Source organism: Gambusia affinis, linkage group LG10 (assembly GCF_019740435.1).
Source record: "Gambusia affinis linkage group LG10, SWU_Gaff_1.0, whole genome shotgun sequence".
Lineage (NCBI taxonomy): Eukaryota > Metazoa > Chordata > Actinopteri > Cyprinodontiformes > Poeciliidae > Gambusia > Gambusia affinis.
Genome location: NC_057877.1, coordinates 7,573,499 through 7,596,797, shown reverse-complemented (window position 1 = coordinate 7,596,797; position 23,299 = coordinate 7,573,499). Strand labels below are relative to the sequence as shown.

Genomic DNA, 23,299 nt, shown 5'->3' with positions numbered 1-23,299 from the left:
ACTCATGGAGTAATACAGAATTACAAATATAAATATAAAAAGCATTTATTTAAAAATATTTAAAGTGCCAAAAATATTATGATTACTTATGTTACTGTTAGCACAAAACTTTAGATTGATATTTTGTCATTATCTCAATGTCACTACTCTGCATACATGCAGATTGTCTAGGTAGTCTAATTTGTCTGTAGGCAGGTACATAAGACAACCTTTTTCTGCTGGTGTTGTCTGCCATTAGACAACAGATTTTATTTTATCATTTAAAGTGTTTTGAACACTTTATATCATAAAGTGATCTAGTGTGTATATATATATATATATATATATATATATATATATATATATATATATATATATATATATATATATATATATATATATATATATATGTGTGTTGAAATGTGCTATAGAAGTAAACTTAAATAATTGATTGAACAGAAATGATTAAAAAAGTGACCTTCCTGATAAAAGATTAAACATTGCTGGTGAGAGATACCATCTTACTGTTGTTTCCTAATTAAAGAAAGATGTATGATAAACTATTTAACTTTGAAATATTGAATGAAAGTTACAAAATATAACTCAAATAAATTTGTTTTCTTGTTTCTGAAAAAAAATCTGACCTTGTGTGCTTCAGAAACAAAATGGATTTCTCCTTTTGTTGTACCCCTCCTACTCTATCAACATGGTACAGTCCATCAAGGCCAGGTGCAAGCCATTAGTATTAATTGAACTTCTTTTGCGTGGAAGAAGAGGTAAGACTCATACAGAATCTCTTAAGACATTTAAGTACATATTGATTTGTAATTCTGAAGAATGTTGTAGGTTACTTGATGTTTGGATGCACCAAAGCATCTGATTTGCTTCAGTTTAGCTAGTTATCACCAACCATCTTAGTCAGTGTACCAGAGTTTAAAGGGAAGGTGGCTCACTCCAGAATTAGACAAAACTGTATTTGGACATTTTCTGTGCATCAGTGAGTGATATTCTTTCACAGGCACAAATTATCCTTTGTAATAATCATTACTATTAAGATAATGTTTTAATATTTGAAGGTTTTGAGAACCTGTCAATAGAAAGTCAATTATGTAATACTGTGTACTTCAGTACAGGTTTTTCGCATACAATAAAATCAAATCATATTGTGTACAGCAGAGGTGTCAAACTCAAGGTCTTGAGGGCTTGTATACAATAACTTTTAGATGTGTCTGTGATGCCACATGGCTGGATCAAATGAGGTGGTCATCAGCAGGTCATCAACTTGACTGCCCTTAGAAGCTAATTCAGTCATATAATTCAGGTGTTTTGGACCAGAGGAACATCTAAAAGTTGCAGTACACTGCCCCTCGATGCCTGGAGTTTGACACTCCTGATGTACAGCATCATGTTGTTACTCAACAACAAATTACTCTGATCTTTGCAGGAGATGTCAGCAACAAGGTCTCAGAGAGCAAAAAGAAATCCCAAACATGATGCCAGCTATTATTCTCCTTGGGTGAAGATAAAGAGGGATTTGATGTAAAATACATCAATTCATTTAAAGGTGAGTTGTGACTTTTTACGTACAGGATTCCAGAGTTTATTAAAGGATTGTTTTTGTTTACTTTTGTCTTGCTTTTTGACTTTTAAACTATTTTTATACTGCACACTAGCATAGATCATATATATATATGTATAAAGGAGGACTGTGTTTTGAAATTCCAAGTATAAAAGAATGAGTGACATTTAGAAGCACCACTCAGCTGACAAACAAATGTTCAAGTAACACAGAAAGACCTCAAATTAGATCAATTAACTGAGTTTGAAAAATTTTAATAATCTCATTTGCTACTATTTGAAAGATATGCATTGTTTAAAGTTTATTCAACCTTACTCATTCTGTTTACCTGCAGGTCGGGGTGTGTTCAGCTGCCAGTGCTTTCAAAAAGGAGATTTCCTTATTGAGTGCAGAGGGAAGTCATAAGTAGGAAGGAACAAGAAAACCGATTGAAAATTTACCATGATGCACTCCAGGCTTTTATGTTTGATTTCAAGTTCAATGGACAACAGCTTTGGTATGTGACTGTTTTAATGTTGTTTTTTATTTTATATTTAATCAAAGTGATGTAAACATTTTCAGCTTCATCAGTAAAAGTAGTTTTAGTTAGAGGAATATTCTTCTGACATGCAAACATCAAATATGCAAAATCATTTCCGTTGCATGGTATAATTATTCTTATAGCATACTTAATATTTTAGTGTTGATGCTGCCAGAGAATATGGATCATTGGGGAGGCTGGTAAATGATGAAGAGATGAACACAAACAACAAAATGAAAGTTACAAGGGTGGATGGAAGGCGTCATCTCTGTTTGTTTGCACTCAAAGATATTGGTCCAGGGGAAGAAATGACTTATAATTGTAGTGATTCTGACTGGCTATGGAGAAGAAGGGTACTAGTAAGTGTGAAAATACTATCACAAGTCATTCTACTAGCATTGAAAATATTTTTGAAGGAAATGTCAAGTTGTAGTACAGAGTTTCATTATAGTTGAAAACAAGAAGTGATTAGCAGAGTGCCTAAAAACCAGATTTTGGAGAAAGACTTAACCAGACCACTATTTCAACTTGTTCAGCGCTATCCAAAATGCTAGAAACTGTCATATGTAAATTAATATATTTTGACCTTATATTAATGAACATTTTATAGCAGGAGACATATTTTGCAGTGTCAATACATAAAATGTCTGTTTAACAATCAGCTGGACAGGTTCATTAAATAGGTGGATTTTATTTTTCTATGGACTCATTCAGTATACATCTCTTCATTTCAGATTTCCAAAGATGAATTGTGTCAGGCTGGTGATGTGGAAACATGCGGATCCTGTTCAACCAACCCTCCAGAGGTAATTTTGGTGTCCAACGACCAACATATTATCTAAAACTAAGTCATTGAAATGATATTAAGTACTGTTCAAACACACAGGTATTGTCTAGTACTTGATATGTAAAGCTGCATTAAAAGGGAGGACAGAGGTTTGAAATTACAAGTACAAAAGAATGAAAGTTACATGTAAAAACGCCCATACACAAAGGTCCTGTGTAATACTCATCATGTAAGGTGCCAGAATAAGGAGGACATAGCTTTAAAATTACAAATACAGGCAGAATGAAAGTGACATGTAGAACGCCTATATACACAGGTCCTGTGTAATACTCAAAATGTAAGGTCCCTGAATAAGGAGGACTGTTTTCTACATTGGGAACAAACTCACATTCAATGAGTGTTCTTACATTTCAGATTTCCAAAGATGAATTGTGTCAGGCTGGTGATGTGGAAACATGCAGATCCTGTTCAACCAACCCTCCAGAGGTAATTTTGGTGTCCAACAACCAACATATTTTCTAAAACTAAGTCATTGAAATGTTATTAAGTACTGTTCAAACACACAGGTATTGTCTAGAACTTGATATGTAAAGCTGCATTAAAAGGGAGGACAGAGGTTTGAAATTACAAGTACAAAAGAATGAAAGTTACATGTAAAAACGCCCATACACAAAGGTCCTGTGTAATACTCATCATGTAAGGTGCCAGAATAAGGAGGACATAGTTTTGAAAGAATGAAAGTGACATGTAGAAACGCCCATACACAAAGGTCCTGTGTAATACTCATCATGTAAGGTGCCAGAATAAGGAGGACTGTTTTCTACATTGGGAACAAACTCGCATTCAATGAGTGTTCTTTACATTTCAGATTTCCAAAGATGAATTGTGTCAGGCTGGTGATGTGGAAACATGCAGATCCTGTTCAACCAACCCTCCAGAGGTAATTTTGGTGTCCAACAACCAACATATTTTCTAAAACTAAGTCATTGAAATGTTATTAAGTACTGTTCAAACACACAGGTATTGTCTAGAACTTGATATGTAAAGCTGCATTAAAAGGGAGGACAGAGGTTTGAAATTACAAGTACAAAAGAATGAAAGTTACATGTAAAACGCCCATACACAAAGGTCCTGTGTAATACTCATCATGTAAGGTGCCAGAATAAGGAGGACATAGCTTTAAAATTACAAATACAGGCGAATGAAAGTGACATGTAGAAACGCCTATACACACAGGTCCTGTGTAGTACTAAAATGTAAGGTCCCTGAATAAGGAGGACTGTTTTCTACATTGGGAACAAACTCACATTCAATGAGTGTTCTTTACATTTCAGATTTCCAAAGATGAATTGTGTCAGGCTGGTGATGTGGAAACATGCGATCCTGTTCAACCAACCCTCCAGAGGTAATTTTGGTGTCCAACAACCAACATATTTTCTAAAACTAAGTCATTGAAATGTTATTAAGTACTGTTCAAACACACAGGTATTGTCTAGAACTTGATATGTAAAGCTGCATTAAAAGGGAGGACAGAGGTTTGAAATTACAAGTACAAAAGAATGAAAGTTACATGTAAAAACGCCCATACACAAAGGTCCTGTGTAATACTCATCATGTAAGGTGCCAGAATAAGGAGGACATAGTTTTGAAAGAATGAAAGTGACATGTAGAACCACCAATACACGCAGGTCCTGTGTAATACTCAAAATGTAAGGTCCCTGAATAAGGAGGACTGTTTTCTACATTGGGAACAAACTCACATTCAATGAGTGTTCTTTACATTTCAGATTTCCAAAGATGAATTGTGTCAGGCTGGTGATGTGGAAACATGCAGATCCTGTTCAACCAACCCTCCAGAGGTAATTTTGGTGTCCAACAACCAACATATTTTCTAAAACTAAGTCATTGAAATGTTATTAAGTACTGTTCAAACACACAGGTATTGTCTAGAACTTGATATGTAAAGCTGCATTAAAAGGGAGGACAGAGGTTTGAAATTACAAGTACAAAAGAATGAAAGTTACATGTAAAAACGCCCATACACAAAGGTCCGGTGTAATACTCATCATGTAAGGTGCCAGAATAAGGAGGACATAGTTTTGAAAGAATGAAAGTGACATGTAGAAACGCCAATACACGCAGGTCCTGTGTAATACTCAAAATGTAAGGTCCCTGAATAAGGAGAACTGTTTTCTACATTGGGAACAAACTCGATTCAATGAGTGTTCTTTACATTTCAGATTTCCAAAGATGAATTGTGTCAGGCTGGTGATGTGGAAACATGCAGATCCTGTTCAACCAACCCTCCTGAGGTACTATTGGTCTCCATAGACCAACTTATTTTCTAAATGAAGTCATTAAAATGGTATTAACTACTGTTCAAACAAACAGGTCTTGTGTAATATTCATCATGTAAGATGCAGGTATATAGAGGACTGAGTTTTGAAGTTACAAAATGAAAGTTACATGTAGAAGTGCACAGACACACAGGTCTTGTGTAATATTCAACATGTAATGTGCAGGAATATGGAGAACTGTTTTCTACATTGGGAAGAGACTCACCTTAAGCAAGTGTTCTTTACTTTTCAGTTGATTAACCCCATAATTTTATATGTTCTTTTCAGCACAAAGTAAACACAGATGGTAAGGGAAAGAGCTCAACAGAAAACTAAAACAGAAGGACATAGAGCCCCGCAGAAAAGGAACACAAATAAAAATTCTGGTAAATCACCACACCTACACAAGTCTTGAAACACCAAGCTAGTTAAGCTCAAAAGCACAACTGAAGCATGGTCAAAAGTAATGATCTACACCACTGAAAGGCAATAGGGTGACCATGTTCTTCTTTATGCATGATATTTTGAGCAGACATTATCCAATATGTCATCTGGCTTAAATTACCACACACATACCATTTAACTGTGCCTTGTATTAAAATGATAAACTTTCACACAGCCAATGTTCAGATGCTAGAAAATCTAATTTGGTGATCAGTAATGGGACTGTTTATACTACTTTCTCTATCCCAATCTTAATCTGAAATACATTCACATATTTATATTTTTTTCAAAATATCAAAGCACCACAAAACTAATAAGCAAAGTAATCAGAGTATATCTTTAAATTTGGTTAATTTTAAGATATTAACCAAATTTAACATCTTAAATTTGATTAATCTCTGGTTTTAGGAAACCAGAGATCTCAATAAACGGCCCTTTGCTGATGCTGCACCTGTACAGAACCTGTATTTTGGTGGAGTCAGTGAGATGGTTCAGAGTGGGATCTCCTTCACTGGAAAAAGACTAGGCACCAGCATTAGAAGGAGGAACAAGTCTTTTGGCTTTGGATGGTTCTTCACCAGCTGCTGAGGCCTGTTTGTCAAACAAATGCAATTTTAAATTATGAAAAAATTTTTTTTTCTAGAATTCCCTCAAATAATTAATCATACATACCAAGCAACCATACCAAGTGTTAACCTGTTTGGCATTTGCAGAAATTAATTTTCATCGATGCAACCTACATGCTCATTTCTGTAGCTTCTCCCACTAATGTATGTTCTTTATGAATGCTTATTTGAAAACAGGCATTACATAATTTATAACCAAGAAAAATTAACAATTGGAGTTGGTTTTCACTAATGAATTATTTCTTTTTCTAGCATCTATGGAAAGTGCTAGGAGAGCAAAAAGCATCCATGATCTCCTGGAGATTGCTGCGGTCATGAGGCACTTTGGCGAACACATCAAGAAAGGACAACTGGCCACTATAATAGAATGCCAGCATTATCTTTTTGATTTAACAATAGACCCATAATTCATTTAACTTTGCCATTCACAGATTTTCCTTTATGTTCACAAACAGAATTGTTGCTCTAGTTCTTAGTGAAGGTGCTGTAAATAAAGTCCACTTTCTGTGTAGCCATATTCCATATTTCCATGTTTGGACTTAATACATATATATTTCATGTTTGTGTATGCTGTGGTCCTGATAAATAAAATTGGCCCTGACAATTACTGTTGGTATCATGGGCGGAGCCAAGCACCTCATTATCGTCTGTCCTTCTAATACAGCATTGCATCAGGTTCTTGTATTTTGAGTTCTGATGTGTGTATTGAAGTTTTCAAGTGAGATCTATGTTGTGTAGCTCAAACAAGATTTTTGACAACTTACTACGTCTTTCTAGCACAAGTGGAAAGGGGTGACTGTTTAGTGTTGCAAAAAACTGGTTTGAAAAAATTGTCCCTCTAAACCACCAAAACCCGTATGTGTGTGTGTGTGTGTGTGTGTGTGCGTGTGTGTGGTCAGGTGCAGCACGGCCAGCAGCAGGCTGGCAGCCTACGAGGTCCTGGTGATGCTGGCGGACAGCTCGCTCTCCAACCTGCGGCTCATCACCAGAGAGCTCCTGTCCATGCACCACCAGTCCGATCCGTCACTCTGCAAGGAGTTTGACGTAAGATGGCTGCTCGAAAAACACTCGGGGGAAGGGAAGGAGGTTATTGTCTGCCTGTATTCATCTTGTAACTCTCGTCTCTCGCCAGCATTTACCTCCCGTGGAGAGCCGGTCGGTCTCGGGTTTTGTCGGGCTGAAAAACGGCGGCGCCACGTGTTACATGAACGCCGTGTTCCAGCAGCTCTACATGCAGCCCGGCCTGCCCGAGGTACGCCGATCCTTCCTCCTCTGCTGTTTTAAAAGTCATCCCAGCACAGCCAAGTTCGTTTCAAACCGCGTGTTTGCGTTGCGTTGAAGGCCTTCCTGTCCATTGAGGATGACACAGACCAGCCTGAGGAAAGCGTCTTCTACCAGGTCCAGTCGCTGTTTGGCCACCTGATGGAGAGCAAGCTGCAGTACTACGTGCCAGAGAACTTCTGGAAGGTAACGTTTAAGCCGGAGATCGGGTTCTCCGCTCTTTGTCGGTACGCGCTGACGTCCAAGCCTGTTGCAGATCTTCAAGATGTGGAACAAGGAGCTGTACGTCCGAGAGCAGCAGGACGCTTACGAGTTTTTCACCAGCCTGGTGGACCAGCTCGACGAACATCTCAAGGTACGTCAGAGCTCGACAGAAAAACCAGCAAAAAAAAAAAAGACTATAAAGTATTCACGTTTTGAACAGCCTGACTCTCAAAGTGTCTTTCCTGCAGAAAATGGGGCGGGAGCAAATCTTCAAAAACACATTTCAGGGAATTTATTCCGACCAGAAGATTTGTAAAGATTGTCCGCACAGGTTGGAGGCACAATCTCTACCTTTACAAGATTTTTATTTGTTATTTTTTCTGGTGTTTGAGATGTTTATTAATGTTTCCTTCCGCAGATATGAGCGTGAGGAAACATTCATGGCCTTGAACCTCGGCGTGACTTCGTGTCAGAGTTTGGAGATTTCGTTAGACCAGTTTGTCAGAGGAGAGGTGCTTGAGGGCAGCAACGCGTACTACTGTGAAAAGTGCAAGGAAAAGGTTGGTGTTTTGCCCTGACCTCATTGACTCTGCGGTATTTATTTCTAGACGCTGAAAGGTTCGTGTGTTTCTTGTCTGCGCAGAGAACCACAGTGAAGAGGACATGCATCAAATCTCTACCCAGCGTTCTCTGTATCCACCTCATGCGATTCGGCTTCGACTGGGAAAGTGGGCGATCCATAAAATACGACGAGCAGATTAGGGTAAGAAGACTTTTTTGTGTTTTACTTTAAAAAGGTGTCTTAGAATAAAAAAAAACATTTTTTTTTTAAATATAAAAAAAAACATTTTTTTTTTTAATTAAAAAGAAAACTTTTTTTCTTTTGATTTTAGCCCCGGAAATCTTCAACTTGAAATTTTTGAAAAAGTCTTAAATTCATATATATTAAAATTGTTAATCAGATCTCAAATTTTGTCGTGGTAGGATTATGTAATCTTGCTTATTTTTCTGTCAGGCAAAAGTCTGAGACACCCACAGACATTTTCCTTGCATTCTGTGACTTAATGTTGTTGAGGCTACCCCTAATTAGCTGCCAATATCCCATGGTAGCTAGCTAACTTCTTCTGCCTCTGTCATGGATAAGTGCAGATTTATTGCCACCGGCTCTCTTCTGTTGCCACCCCATGCAATGTTAAGTGCATTTGGTGGAAAAAACCTGGAACTACGGGGCTTAAGCCTGTAGTGTGAGAAGAACAAACCTGCTGCCAGTAGTGACAAGCAGACCACAGAAATGTCCCGGTTTTGTGCCTGTGGCGTGGCTACGGCTTCCCAGATGACTGTCAGTGCTGCTACTGCTGGCACTGATCTAAAAGCAGCTTTTTGTGCGACACAAACTCTGAAGTCAGAGTATTAAACACGATGGTCAAGCACCTGTTGAAGAGTTTTATTTCAACAAAGTTGCTGTAATGGAGCGAAATACAGCCGGAGGAGGAGAAAAGGAGACGAAAGAAGATTAAAAGCAATTGGAAAAAAAATGTCTCTGTCTTAAATTTCATTCATGATGGTCTTCAAAATGTCTTAAAGTTGAGTTGGTGAAAGCTGCAGAAGCCCTGCTGCTGTGTGTGCCTTCCAGTTCCCCTGGGTGCTGAACATGGAGCCCTACACCGTGTCCGGAATGGCCCGGCAGGACTGCAGCGGGGACGGGGTCGAGGGACGAGGCGACGGCTCCTCGGGAGGATCCCCCAGGAAGAAAGTTACAATCTCAGAAAACTACGAACTCGTGGGCGTTGTGGTCCACAGTGGGCAGGCGCACGCAGGACACTACTACTCCTTCATAAAAGACAGACGGTAAGACTCTGGTTGTGTAGTTTTCCATGGCAGAGTTTAGAAGGTCCCGCTTCGGGTGCCTGAACGCACCGTCTGCGTTCCTGTGGGCTGCGTTAGGTTGTAAACCTCTCCAGATGTTTGGCTCTGGAAGACAAGAATGCTGATTGGGGTAGTGGATTATAATGAGGCCATAGATGCAGATCCTATTAAACACGAGTTTGTTTTTAACCTTTATGTCTCGTAATGACTTTTTCCATAAAATTAAGAAAGAGTCAAATCCAGAGACTAAAAACATTTAGCCAGAAACGACAAGTTTCTGCTAAAAAGTGTTTGTGCTGCAGGACGGCAGGGAAACATGTCATTGTGTTACAGTTAAAACCATGTGAATAGTATCTATGCGTATCAATAGTAAAAAATTATATTTGCACTACTTTGTGCATTAAGTAGTGCAATTAAAGTATAATCAAATGTAGTATTTTGATTAGAACTATTTCAGTGCAAAAAAAAAAAGGCATTGTGATTATTATTTATTTTTATTTTTTGCTTGTTCCTTGCAGCGGAAACGCTCGTGGGCGCTGGTATAAATTCAACGACAACGTAGTGGAGGAGTTTGATATGAACGACGAGACTCTGGAGTACGAGTGTTTTGGCGGAGAGTATCGCCCCAAGGTTTACGACCAGTGTGAGTTTCTGCTGATCCTTTCCATTCGTGGTTTTTTTTTTTTTTTTTTTGTATTTTCGGTAGAATGTCTTGTGACGGTAAAACCCGATTTTTCAGCCAACCCGTACCCCGATGTGCGAAGGAGGTACTGGAACGCCTACATGCTGTTTTACCAGAAGATCAGCGACCAAAACTCGCCTGCCCTGCCGAAGAAAAGCCGAGTCAGCATCATGAGGCAGGAGGCAGAGGATCTCTCCCTGTGAGTCGTCGCCATGGTTTCTCCAGTCGCTGTTGTCGTCGTAGCATTAGCCAACATTAGCCGCTCTGTGGTGCACCAGTAGGCAGTGTTATGGAGCTGCGAGGAAAGGAAAACATGGTTGACGTTTACTTATTTTTCCTAATTTTATGACGATACAACCCCAAGATAAACAAAAAAAAAAAAAAGCATCTCCACTTAATGCTGCCATCACCATGTTTCATATTGAGAGATGTTTGCTGAGATTTACAGTACAGACCAAAAGTTTGGACACAGCTGAATGTGAAGGCAACTTGTTGCACCTTATTTTATTTAGAGGTGTCAGAGTAATTCACACAAAAGTTTTCAGTTTAAAACCTGACAAAATGTGCAAAAGTAACGACTTTCGCAAGGAGATGTGACTTGGAAATTAAAATTGTATTTCCATCGAGGGGTATCAACAATTTTCTGCTTGTCTCCCAGATATTAAGTTGCTTAAAACTCCAAAAAAATATTTTTCATTCGCGGTAACTGTTACAGGAACATCAAATAAAGTTTAGACAGAATAGAGGGGAAACGATTAATCAGATTAATCACGATGAATTGCTGTTAATCAATTTTTGAAATAATAATTAGTGATTGATTAATCGTGAACTATGATATTCAGACTTTAAAAAAAGGCAATTTGTAATTGAGTAATTAAGCCAAATCTGAAAAAATTTAATTAAATTTCATTCTAAATAAAAAACAAAACCTTCTTTGTCAATAAATAAATTTTTTTGCAGAACTCTTCAGACGGCTGCTTTAGTTTCACCAGAAAAAAGAAATGAAATTATTTATTTGCATTTTTAATGCATTTCTGCTATTGTATAAAATTAGCTTATGTGGCAAAATGAAATGTAAAATGTGCCCGTTTTTTGTTTGTTTTTTTAAAATCTGATAAATCATCAAGAGTGTTCGATTACTAAAATAACCGTTAGCTGCGGCCCGAGACACAAACGGCTTTTTTAATGCTGCATTGTTGCCAGGTCTGCCCCATCCTCCCCCGACGTCTCCCCCCAGTCCTCTCCTCGGCCCCTGAGGGCCAACAACGACCGGCTCACCCTCCTGACACGCCTGGTCCGCAAGGGTGAGAAGAAGGGCCTCTTCGTGGAGAAGATGCCCGCCAGCATCTTTCAGGTAAAACGCCTCAGCCTGACAGGTCATGTCGGTCATGTAAGGACGTTTTAAGGCGTTTATGCCAAGATTCCCCCCTTGTGCGTTTTGCAGATGGTCAGAGACGAGAATCTGAGGTTCATGAGAAACAGGGACATCTACAACAGCGACTACTTCAGCTTCATCCTCTCCCTGGCTTCGGTCAATGCAGTCAGTGTCTGATGAGGAAAACTCTACAGTTACAGATTGTGAATAAAACCTAACATTATACAATAATCAAAAAAACTTCTTTTTTTTTTCCGCAGACAAAACTGAAGCACCAAAACTACCAGCCCATGGCCAAAGAAAGCCTCCAGCTGGCCGTCCACTTTCTCTTCCACACCTACTTGCACACCAAAAAGAAACTCAGGTAATCGACCGCTGGCGCGTGTTTGGCGACGCGTTTCTGTCAAGAAGTAGAGGAGTGAGCGTAAGAGAACTCGGCGCAATTCACATCCTGCGTGTCTCCTGCAGGGTGGACACGGAGGAATGGATGGCGGCGGTGGAGGTGCTGCTGTCTAAGAGCAGCGAGGCGTGTCAGTGGATGGTGCAGTTCCTGGTCGGATCAGACGGACGAGAAATCATCAGGTTGTTTACTGCCTGGTGATGATGATGATGATGACAAGTTGTTCAGCAGACCTTTATCAGACTAGGTGGTGCTAGACCACTTGTCCTTTGTTTAATGTTGTTATTTTTAATAATTAAAAGATTTTTGTAAAAGGCACTTAAAATGCATTCTGGTTTTGAGTTGATTTTTGTTCTTTTGTTGTTTTTTTTGTGGTCATGTCCATATGGAGCCCTTCATCAGGGTTCACTCCTGTGGGTGTCTTGTAGAGCTGGACAGCTGAAAAACTTCTCATCACAATGTACATGTTTCATTGGTAATTATTGATTAGTTTTGTGTAACTTAAATATCTGAAATGCGTCCAAACTCATGACATGACCTTTCCTGTTTTATCCTCAGTTTTGAGACACGGTGGCAAAACTTGAAACTGCTGCTGTGCTAGTTACTCAGCAGGTTGTTGCTAGGTAACCACAGGTTACCCGACAGGTTGTTGCTAGGTAACCACAGGCTACTTGACAGGTTGTTGCTAGGTAACCACAGGTTACCCGACAGGTTGTTGCTAGGTAACCACAGGTTACCCGACAGGTTGTTGCTAGGTAACCACAGGCTACTTGACAGGTTGTTGCTAGGTAACCACAGGCTACTTGACAGGTTGTTGCTAGGTAACCACAGGTTACTTGACAGGTTGTTGCTAGGTAACCACAGGTTACTCGACAGGTTGTTGTGAGTGAGTTAGTTGATGCCACCACCCTTGCTCAGCTGGCTGACTAAAGTCTTTCCTCTGCCTACATCCCCCAGAATGCTGTGCAGCTCTGGATCCGCATTCAGTGAATTTTCAGTATATTGAATATTGGGAGATAACTTCAAACACAAATGTATTTATATTATTATGAGTGTAAATTGGCAGTGATATTAAGACAATTGTCTGGAAGAGGCAATCAAAAATCCGCTGCCATTTCTGCAAGGTGCCCTTTTAAATATCTGTGCACACCGCTGCTACAGATGTTTTACATTCACCTCCTAGTATTGAGCATGCTAACATGCTCAATACTATGCGATGTCCTCATTCTGTCTGCATCTGGAGTCGGAATGTAGCATTGGCGTCTCCTGGATGCCGATTGGCTGAAACAGCAGGGCCGGTCTCTGGAATGTAAACATCCGGAGCCGGAGGACAGTTTTCTGAAACACGGGGGCTTGTAGAGAAATGAGTCAGGGATTTGACTCTCCTGCCTTGTGATCATGGGGTGATTGTTTTATTTGCGCGCGCGATTGGCTGCTGAGCATCGCATGTTGAGGCACCGGGAACGCCTTCTGGCAAACGGTGCCAGATCCTGGAATGTGTCCTCAAGGCCAAAAGCAGTAAAACAGAAAGAATGAGGGAAAAAAAAGAAGAAAAGACGCGATTTCTGGCTGATTGTTGACGTCTCTGCTGCAGGGTTTGTCTGCTGGAGTGCAGCGTTCGGGAGGTGAGGACGGTGGTGGCGGCCGTCCTGGAGAAAACTCTGGAGAGCGCGCTGCACTTCGGAGACCCGGGCCTGGACAGCCTGACCGACGCCTTGCTGTCGCTGCTGGACAAAGACGTTCCTGAGAACGTGAAGAACTGTGCCCAGTACTTCAACCTCTTCAGTAACTTTAGCCAGAGGGTAATTCTTTACTGCAGTGTGAACTTTTGAAATGCATCTGACATTTTAAAAAACATGATAATAATAATAACGTCCTCGCAGAGAGTTTTAAAACGTTAATGTCTGTTCAGGGCTGCGGTCCCTGCCAGCTGCTGTTGAAGCACTCAGCCTACCGTCGGATGCTCATCTTCCTGTTGGGACCCAACAGGCAAAACAACCAGGTATTACTCTACACCGGTTTTGACATCGTTGGTAATTTCAGTTCTAAAACATTAGGATTTTGACATTTGTTCCAACTTCCTCCTCTTTTGCTGCTGAGCGATGGAAGCTCTTGTAAAATGTTCGGTTCAGGGTCGCAGGCGTCCTAAGTTGACTCTTGTCGTTCTTCCAGAACCGGCGGTGGAGTCCGGCTCAGGCCAGGGAGTTCCTCCACCTCCACAGCAGCCTGGCGCTCATGACGCTGCACTCTGACCTCAGCCCCCAGCGGACCCTCGGTGAGCCACCTTCTGGTTCTTTGGATCTCTAGATTCCTTCTCCTTCGTCTCTCGTCGGATGGTCGGTTTTTATTCATTTCGCCCCCTCCGTAGCTCCTGGGGGATCCAAGCTGCCCGCGAGTAGCGTCCACTCCTCCGGCCCGCTCCTCCCGCTGCACTCGGACATTCTGGCATCTCTCTTCACTCCGGAGGGACAGCCTTACCTGCTCGAGGTGAACAAATCACATTTGACTTTGCTGAACGGACCGGAAAAATGCGAAGCTCTCTGACTGATGCGCTGCTGGGTTCTTTTCGCCATGAACCCCCTCCAGGTGATGTTTGCGATGCGCGAGCTGTCGGGGCCACTGACTCTTCTGATAGAGATGGTCACCTACTGCTCATACTGCAATGAGGGCTTTTCGCTGGGAGTGCTGCAGCTACTCAAGGTACACCACACAATCTTTAAAGAAAACAAACAAAACAATTGACGCCCATTTAGTGAATATCGATTATAAAACCTTTAAAACAGAGTCAGATGGAGACGGCTCCGCCTCACGAGCTGAAGAACGTTTTCCAGATGCTGCAGGAGATACTGGTGAGCGTCACTCTCCTCGCTCTCATCACCGTTTGCTTTTCATCCGCGCTAACCTCCAGCGAATCCTTCATCTCAGGTTGTTGAAGACCCTCTGCAGTCCCAGAGGCTCAAGTACGCCTTTGAGTCGGACAAAGGCTTGTTAGGTAAGGAGGGACGGTCGTTGTTATTTACCGGCTCAACGTCACGACTGAGAAAAAAACTAACGCAGCGCTTGTCGCCTCTCAGCTTTGATGCACCAGAGCAACAATGTGGACAGCAGGCGCTGCTACCAGTGTGTGAAGTTCCTGGTCACATTAGCTCAGAAGTGAGTATGCAGAGGTTCAAACTGTGTCCCCTTTTTTTTATTTTTTTTAAGAAAAGTAAAAATAAAAAATAGGGTAAAATTGGTAGCAGCATTCAAGTAACATGATTTCATTTTTTTTTTTTTTTTTTGCTCGTAAGCGAGGAATTAGTTATATTCTTGTGCGCAGCAGCAGCAGCTGATAGGAGCGTTACTCAATATAGGGATGAAACAATTATTAAAATAATCGACAACTAATTTAGTCATCGATCACTTATTAACAGGAGCGTACAGACTGTAAAGTATGCCATTTTCTGACAAAAGTGTACAAAAAAATGTAAATATTTTCTACCAAGAACTCTGACTGTCATAGTTTTAGCTCATTGAAAATATGTAAAATTCTCCTATTGAGCACCTTCAGTTATTTATCACTTTATTGGAAAAAAAAAAAAAAGTCTATTGTCAAAAGGTTTATTTAAGTATTTATTTCTTATTTATTTATCTGCGAATGCATCCTGTGCTGCTTTATTGCATTTTAGGCTATAAAATGTTTTATTTTCCTATTTAGAACAAAATATGTTTGTTTATTGCATTTTTGTTGTTGTTCTTGTTGTTTACTTATTTTTAATGGTGCGTAAAATAAGACTAGGTGGTTAACTGAAAACTCTGCAGAACTTTGTGTTGCATAAAGCAGGGGTTTTCAAAGTATGAAAGGGTGAGCCCCCCTCCAAGGAGCACAATGCCTGCTGCGCCCCCCCCAAGACGCTAAGAATGATTTTAAAGACCCCCCTCCCCCCAGCCTCCAGATTCTGCGTTACGGCCCTGTGTTTGGTGTCAGCGCAGCGCATAGAGCTCCTCCTGTAGCTCCAGAGCTCAGATGGTTGCACAGATTTGTGACACTTACCGTAATATTAATAATTATAACGGTGCTAACTTGCCATTATAACTATTGCCAACTACGGACACGTTTATTCGTGGCTGTTTTCACGTTTATTGCGCTGTTCAAATTGGTTTCAATGTTTGCAGTTTTCTGGAGCGCGACGTCTTTCAGAGGTAATACATTAACTTGACATTAACAAAGACACAGCGAGACGGATCATCCGGGAAATGATGGACAAGGAGAGACTGAGTAAAACTACCTTAAAGATAGACAAATTCTTGGATTTATTGAGTCTCTGCTTATTTCCAAGCCCAAATGAGTAACTTCACGTTCAAAAACGAGCCCAAAAAGGCGCAACCAGTAACTCGTTAAATTTGCAAGCCACTTTAAAAAAATGAAGCTCAAAGCCGTTTATAATCGGACTTGGCGACAGAAACTCAAAATAGTTCCAGTTTTTCCACCAAAAAAATGCGCATCTCCCTACATTGTTTACATTTCTGTTGCATAGAGACGTCGGTCACTCGACAAGACGCGTATAGGAAATACGATTAAATAACAAAAGAAGATAGTAACGCAGTAACGCAAAAATGATTTTGATAAGTAACTGTAGTCTGACTACTGGATTTGAAATAGCACTCATTATTGAAACAGAAAAAAGTGGTCCGACGTCAGTAACGTTACTGACGTCACTGGCCAAAACATCCTCTAAGGTGGCACCCCACCTTAGAGGGCACCCCACAGTACCAACTTTTTCCTAAATACACAGAGTTGATCGTGTGCGTAAAAGACGTTTCTCTCACATCAGTAGACAGCAAGCAGATAGCTTTTGCGGTTTATTTTTTCCCTCGCACCGCGCCTCCCCTAAAGTGCTCTGGCGCCCCCAGGAGTAGGTGGTTAACTGAAAACTCTGCAGAACTTTGTGTTGCATAAAGTATCCGGCATTTTCTCTGGCATCACATTAAAGTGACGTCGAACAATTTTAAGAGACGTGAAGCCATAACTTTTTGCAATGTTTGTATACATTGCAATAAGTGTAACCAGCCACTGCTTTATTGTAGTGTTACGTAAAGAGCATCCTTCCCATCTTTTGGCTCAATGGTTGTCATCCTCCATTTGTTGTTTCTTTTTTTTGTACAGGTGTCCTCCAGCCAAAGATTACTTCAAAGATTTGTCTGGCCACTGGAGCTGGGCCGTGCAGTGGCTGCAGAAAAAGGCAGGCTTGTTGAATCGTTCTTATAGAAATGTGCAATAATTGGATCTTTTTTTTTTTCTTTTTTTTTATTGCTCTGTTGGAATCTCTTGCATTTGTTGTGGTTTTATTCAAAGCAAACAGGAACCGAGACGAAACTTTGACCTTAAACCAGTTGCTCCAACTCCAACTTTTGACTGATTCCTGCAGATTAAACGTCCACGTCAAAGTTTTTAATCCCTGATCTTAAATCATTTCAGATGATAAAGACAAGAGTCTTTATCTTTAAAAGTATATCCGACTCAACAGGTGCTGGCCCAACGTTGGCATGCTTCTCTCTGTTTTGATGTGACTTATTGATGATTCGTCCTATAACGCGGTACAGATAACGCCGTTAATGGCGTGCTGCTCTTCCGCTTCAGATTGTTGGCGCTTTGCTTCCACTGTCATAAAATGCAGTGATTAGTTTTTCCAGCGTGAGCAGAGCATTAAAGAGCTGCTGCAGTCGCTCTTACGCTGTGAATTTGATTGCAACACATAAAAAGGCTTAGATTTAAAGCAGAAAACCAGATTTCATTAGAAAAAAAAAAAAAAAGAGCGGTGCGTCGACTGCAAAACGTTTTGTAAGACATAAACGCAAAGACTGGTGGAGATCGTTGGGAAATGACTTCCTGTCCTGACGGATTTAAAATAAGAACAAATTACATCTTGGAAATGAGAGAGTTTTCATTGACCTCGATGAGAGACAACGGCACGTCAGGAGGTTCTGTTACTCATCATCTTAAATATTAGTATAAAAATGTGAACGGGGTTAAAAATGCTCAAATTTCAATAACGTCCTTGAAAGTGCCTAATTTTCAAACTCCAGAGTTTTGCAATGAAGCCTAATTTTGGAAAGTGTTTTTATATTTAAAGATAATTAAAAAAACACTTTTTGTTCCCCTTCACTGTCTAAAATGAAATCAAACCAAACTTCTCTTGTTTTTGGCCAGACAGAATTACCAAATTTATTTCCATTTGCTCAATGCCAGTAAACCGATCTGGAACATCTTTTATTTATTATTTATTTTTTTGTGACTTTCCTGAACCAGTCAGGTGAACAGAGAGAGTGTGAGAGACATTTCGAAACAGAACATTTTGTTATGTTTTTCTTTATCTTGTGGAATACAATCACAAGATATTATTAATAACAATTATAAATTACTATTAATAATAATTCGGTATTAATAATGGAAATTTTTTTTTAGTTCATTTGTATTGTTTTTATCTCCAAAATGTGGCTCTGAAAAAGTTAGAAAATTTACCATAAAAATCCTAGAAGATTGCTTGAATTATACTGTGGGAAAAGTGTACCAACCCCATTTAAAACATTATTTTTTAGTGTTTTATTTCTCATATTGATGTTTTTCCAAAAGCTGTCATTTTAGATGTTTTTTTTTTTTTGTTTTTTTTGGGACTAGTCTATATTCCAGTACTCATTTCTTAGTAATATCTGTCATCTCAGTGTGATGCACAGTTTAGCTTAAACCTCCAGCAGCTGCTAATTTGCCTCGACGTCGAGCGTCGTGCTGCGTTCAGGTCCCGCGTGTTCGCCTTTTCTGTTGAGATTATTTCTGCTTTAGTTGAAATGAAGCAGAGTTTTGTGTGTGTGAGAGAGAAAATCTAAAGCATCAAATGTAAGAAATCCTTTCCTTTTTCTCCCTGCAGATGACTGAACATTACTGGACTCCCCAGAGTAACGTCTCCAACGAGACGTCCACCAATAAAACCTTCCAGCGCACCATTTCTGCACAGGTACTCGCACGGAAAACCTCATCAGCAGTCACACCTGCTCTTCTGCTGCCTTGTCAAACCCACTTCTGTGTTTCTCTGTGTGTGTGCGTGTGTGTGTGTGTGTGTTAACACCTGCAGGACACCTTGGCCTATGCCACGGCATTGTTAAACGAGAAGGAGCAGTCTGGCAGCAGCAACGGCTCCGACGGCAGCCCGGCGAATGAAAACGCAGAGCGCAGCCTCCGACAGGTAGTCATCATCATCATCATCACCATCAACAACAACCCTGCTGGCAGCTCAGAGCAGCGGGGCTCTGAAAATGACTCATGCTGTGACGGCGGCTCACATTCAGCTCACACAGCCAGGAAGAAGAGGGGAAACAATGGAATAAAAATGGCTTCTGTGGAGAGATTAGAGGAGGCAGATTGTTTCCTCCTACGGTTGCTATTAGCCGTGGATTGGAAGCCGTTTTCTTTCTTCCGACTCTTGTCAGCAAGCCTACACAGGATCGTCGGGAGGCTTTTTGTTCTTTTGGTGTGAACAGAACACACAATGAGTGGGTTGGATCGAAATTATAATCCTGGTGTCACTGCCTAGCTCATGGAGGCTTCATAATTGTTTTTCAATTCTTGCCTTCAGAAATAGAAAAACGTAGACCTAGTTGTTGCTCCTGGAAGTTTTGAAGTTTTATTGGGGTTTGACGTGAAAGCGGCACAAAGTAGTGCACTGCTGTGAAGCGGAGGGAGCGTGTTGGACGATTTTCAAAGGCAACTTGTTGCTGAGCCTGACACAGATAGTTAATTGCATGATAAATTAAAATGAGCTCAATAATTCCCGTTCTGATGTGTCACGATTTTTGAAGGGCAGTCTTGTTTACAGAGACTTCAGAATCCATTTTATTTGTGGTTTTTATTTCCGTTTTATTTGTTTCTGATGTTTGTTGTCTTCTAATGTGAATATTTGATATGTTTTCCGCTTCCAGTGTCCACAGTGTTGCTCAAAATTAGAGTTCATTAGTCTGAGAGGGCAAACTTGCATTATTCGAAAATGGTCTCGAAACAACAATATTATCATTTATCGCAATACTTTCTGGGACGATTTGTCGTCTAGTAAAATTCATTGCAATAGTAAAATGCCTTGTAATATATCACTTGAAAATGGTCTCAAAATAACAACATTATCATTTATTGCCATAATTTCTGGGATAATTCATTGTCTGGTAGATTTTGTTTAGTGCGTCAGACCTAGTTGTTGCACTTTATTAATTAGAATTAGAATAAAATGGACTCTCAGTTCCGCTCCGATTCCTGGTTGCAAATTTGTGAGATGTTACAGACAACCCTTAATCTACCTACTCTCCATGAATTGTCATACAACAAGAGTACGTCAGGGGCTTATTCAGTACCGCTGTAAAACAGACTGCTACAGGAAATCCTTCCTCCCCAGCGCTGCTAGCACCACTTTGAAGAACCTTACATAATGAGCTGCAGCATTTCAATTTCCCTTTGCAATAATCTATTTTTAAATCAAACATTTCAAGATTCTTCCTCACTTTAATTGGTCTCAAGTTACAGAACTCCAATAAAATACTATAACGTTGCAGCAGCAGAAATCAATAAATAAAATATGTGAGTGCTTTATGGAGACATAATAAATTGTTCTGTGAATGCGTTACATTTCTGCCTCCTCCTCTCCCGCAGGGCTCAGAGTCTCCCATGATGCTCGGCGATTCAAAGAGCGACCTAGAAGACGTGGACTCTTAACTCCTCCGGCTGGCGGGATGACGCCGGCGGCGGGGCGGCAACAGGTCCAAGCGGCCGGGTTGGAACGGGCTGCACTGAGCCTCTGATTGGACAGGACTCTCGGAACTCCACAGGAAGCCAATCAGGACACTTTTATCTCGGTCGCCAGGGCAACCAAGCAGCTGCGAATAAATCATGAATTACTTCCTGTCAGAGCGGCCAAGGCGACAAATTATCATTAAAACGGGGCACCACAGCCGATCGGGTCGGGAAAAGCGCGCTCACGGATGACTTCAGTTTATCCTTTCTCTTTTTTTTTTTAAATTCACTCGTAATGACATGGAGTCGGAGGACGGGCTCGGGCGGTGTTTTAACGACGCTCTGCTCATGTTTGCCAATGTTTTGTTTTTTTGTTTGTTGTTTTTTTTGCGACGGGCTTTATTCACTTTGTAAGTAAGATTTTTGTTCCATATGTGTAAGATAATATTTTAAAGTCTTCTCCTCCACAGCCACGCAAAATGAAGGAGGCGACCGTCGGAGCTGCTCTAGAGCGCGCGCCTGTACAGAAACGCCTCCACGCTCGCGAGCTCCTGGGAGGACGGGGCGGGTGGGGTTCAGTATGCACTTTATAGTCCAGCCCAGGCTATTGTGATGTACAGCAGGATGGGTCAGTTCCTCCAGAGCCACTCGGCGCTATTCTCTTCTGTTTTGGTTCTGTTTTTAACAATGTTTGCAGTGCCACTTACTCAAGCCGCTCTCCCTGTGACTGGACCTTTGACCCCGGAGCCACAGGGGGCCCCTGTGGCTGTCAGGATCAGGGCAGATCTCAAACTTGCAGTGCCGTAGTCAGCACTCAACCCAACCCCTCGCATTTTGTATTTTTCTCTGCCCAGGACAGGGAGCCTCACGTGTCGATTTTTATTTTATTTTTTTAAATCTTCTTTTCATCGCCACGTTTTCTTTCTGTTTTTGTTTCGGATCTTCAGCCTTATGCAACCTGATCTGGACAGGCCACCGGTGCCGACTGAAGGGGAAGCTCAGGAGCACGTTTATTTTTCTTTTTTTTATGTTTTACTGTTTTTTGCTTTCGGGTGCCAAGGGGTTACACATCCACAAACACGCACATGCACAAGAGGAATGACTCATTCAGTACGCTCACATATATGCACATCAGTCCTTCTCACGTCGTTGTTACCAATGCTCTGGTGGCTTTCTTGTTTGCTTCCTTTTGTTGTTTTTCTTTGCCTTTTTCTGTCTGTCTGCCTTTCTAAACACTCACATGTAGCTTCTAGTGTTCACACTGCTGTTACCTTCATCCTCCACCCCCTCCAAATCATCGGGAGTCTTAAAGTGCCTTAATCTCCCGATGGACTCGCCATCCTCACATGTTCAGTCAACGCCTTGCTTCATGCGCGTCTCCTGTAGGAGCGCAACAGGGCTCGCTTCATCTCCACCCCTGTCCCAGTCCGAACAGGGAAAGTCACCTCTGTGTGTTGTGATAAAGGATATTTGTGAATGTAGCTGATGGAGAGGGGTGGTGGTGTACACACACAGGGTTCTGGTGATGGTAAAAATAACAATAATAATAATAATCTTAAAAAAAAAAAAAAAAAAGCTGCTTCTTTTCAGTCTGTTTCCAGGCAGTAGAAACTAGTTCAGACGAACACCTTTCCACTCATCTAGCTTAGCAGGTCAGCTATCAGCTTTAACAGGTCAATGTTTACAGTGTGAGGACTCTACGGTATGAGGCAACCATGCAAACTGACATTTCTGTTCAACTCACCGATGTTCCTCGGCGGCCTAAAAGGGGAGGAAAACACTGCTGGCGCCCCACCACCCCTCTCTCCTCTCGGTCTCATTAGTTGTGAATGTCACGGCGTGCTTCTCCCGCACGTTTGCATGCGTGGTGGTGAAAGTTTGTGCTTTTTTTTTTTTTTTCTTATTTTATTTTATTTTTTTCTTCTTCTTCTTCAGCGTGACACAACAACAACAACAAAAAAAATCAGCCCCCCGTGTTGTTTGCTGTGTGATTCGGTATCATTAGCACTTACTGGCACGAGCGAGGCCGCTCCAACTGCGCGGCTCGTTCGCGAGGAAGCTGTTTGCGGCATTGTGCCAAGCCATAGCGTGGCCATGGCAACGCGGGCTGCGCCCCGCAGAGGAGTGCGTCTCGTGCGCCCGGGCCTCCTCTACACCAACCCAACTATTTAAAGACAGGGCAGGGGGATTGCAGACAAAGTCTTTTGTTTTACTGTGGGGATGCGGGGAGGGAGGAGCAAGTGCGTGGGGGTTGGGACTTGGCATCCATACGGGTTTTTACTGTGCTTTCGATTTTGAGAGTTCACTTCCGACAACGCAGCAATCTGTAACGCATGTTAAAACTCGATTTTAATTTGTACATCAGAGTTTGATTAAGGGGAAATTTGATATAAAATAAACTGGAATGCACAACCTTTTGTAAACAGTTTTTGTGCATGTCTGCACCTCGTCCCAATTCTTCATCTGAT

At 41.1% G+C, this 23,299-nt stretch overlaps 1 protein-coding gene across 3 annotated transcripts in view; it reads left to right on the top strand.

Annotated features, from left to right (window-relative positions):
• The window catches only part of usp24 (ubiquitin specific peptidase 24), a 51,818-nt gene extending 28,575 nt beyond the window's left edge, over window positions 1-23,243 (top strand). For all 3 annotated transcript variants that reach the window (XM_044128774.1, XM_044128773.1, XM_044128775.1), the window contains 26 exons: window positions 7,171-7,315; window positions 7,404-7,523; window positions 7,613-7,738; window positions 7,809-7,907; window positions 8,005-8,087; window positions 8,175-8,316; window positions 8,400-8,519; window positions 9,390-9,604; window positions 10,141-10,265; window positions 10,362-10,503; window positions 11,508-11,658; window positions 11,749-11,844; window positions 11,940-12,043; window positions 12,148-12,261; window positions 13,674-13,881; window positions 13,992-14,081; window positions 14,252-14,354; window positions 14,448-14,566; window positions 14,666-14,779; window positions 14,863-14,928; window positions 15,005-15,071; window positions 15,154-15,232; window positions 17,226-17,301; window positions 18,985-19,071; window positions 19,189-19,299; window positions 20,751-23,243. In XM_044128774.1, coding sequence (XP_043984709.1) covers window positions 7,171-7,315; window positions 7,404-7,523; window positions 7,613-7,738; window positions 7,809-7,907; window positions 8,005-8,087; window positions 8,175-8,316; window positions 8,400-8,519; window positions 9,390-9,604; window positions 10,141-10,265; window positions 10,362-10,503; window positions 11,508-11,658; window positions 11,749-11,844; window positions 11,940-12,043; window positions 12,148-12,261; window positions 13,674-13,881; window positions 13,992-14,081; window positions 14,252-14,354; window positions 14,448-14,566; window positions 14,666-14,779; window positions 14,863-14,928; window positions 15,005-15,071; window positions 15,154-15,232; window positions 17,226-17,301; window positions 18,985-19,071; window positions 19,189-19,299; window positions 20,751-20,813 — 2,965 coding nt within the window. In that variant the 3' untranslated portion in view covers window positions 20,814-23,243. The remainder of the gene's footprint in view (window positions 1-7,170; window positions 7,316-7,403; window positions 7,524-7,612; window positions 7,739-7,808; window positions 7,908-8,004; window positions 8,088-8,174; window positions 8,317-8,399; window positions 8,520-9,389; window positions 9,605-10,140; window positions 10,266-10,361; window positions 10,504-11,507; window positions 11,659-11,748; window positions 11,845-11,939; window positions 12,044-12,147; window positions 12,262-13,673; window positions 13,882-13,991; window positions 14,082-14,251; window positions 14,355-14,447; window positions 14,567-14,665; window positions 14,780-14,862; window positions 14,929-15,004; window positions 15,072-15,153; window positions 15,233-17,225; window positions 17,302-18,984; window positions 19,072-19,188; window positions 19,300-20,750) is intronic.
• The last annotated feature ends 56 nt before the right edge of the window (window positions 23,244-23,299 follow it).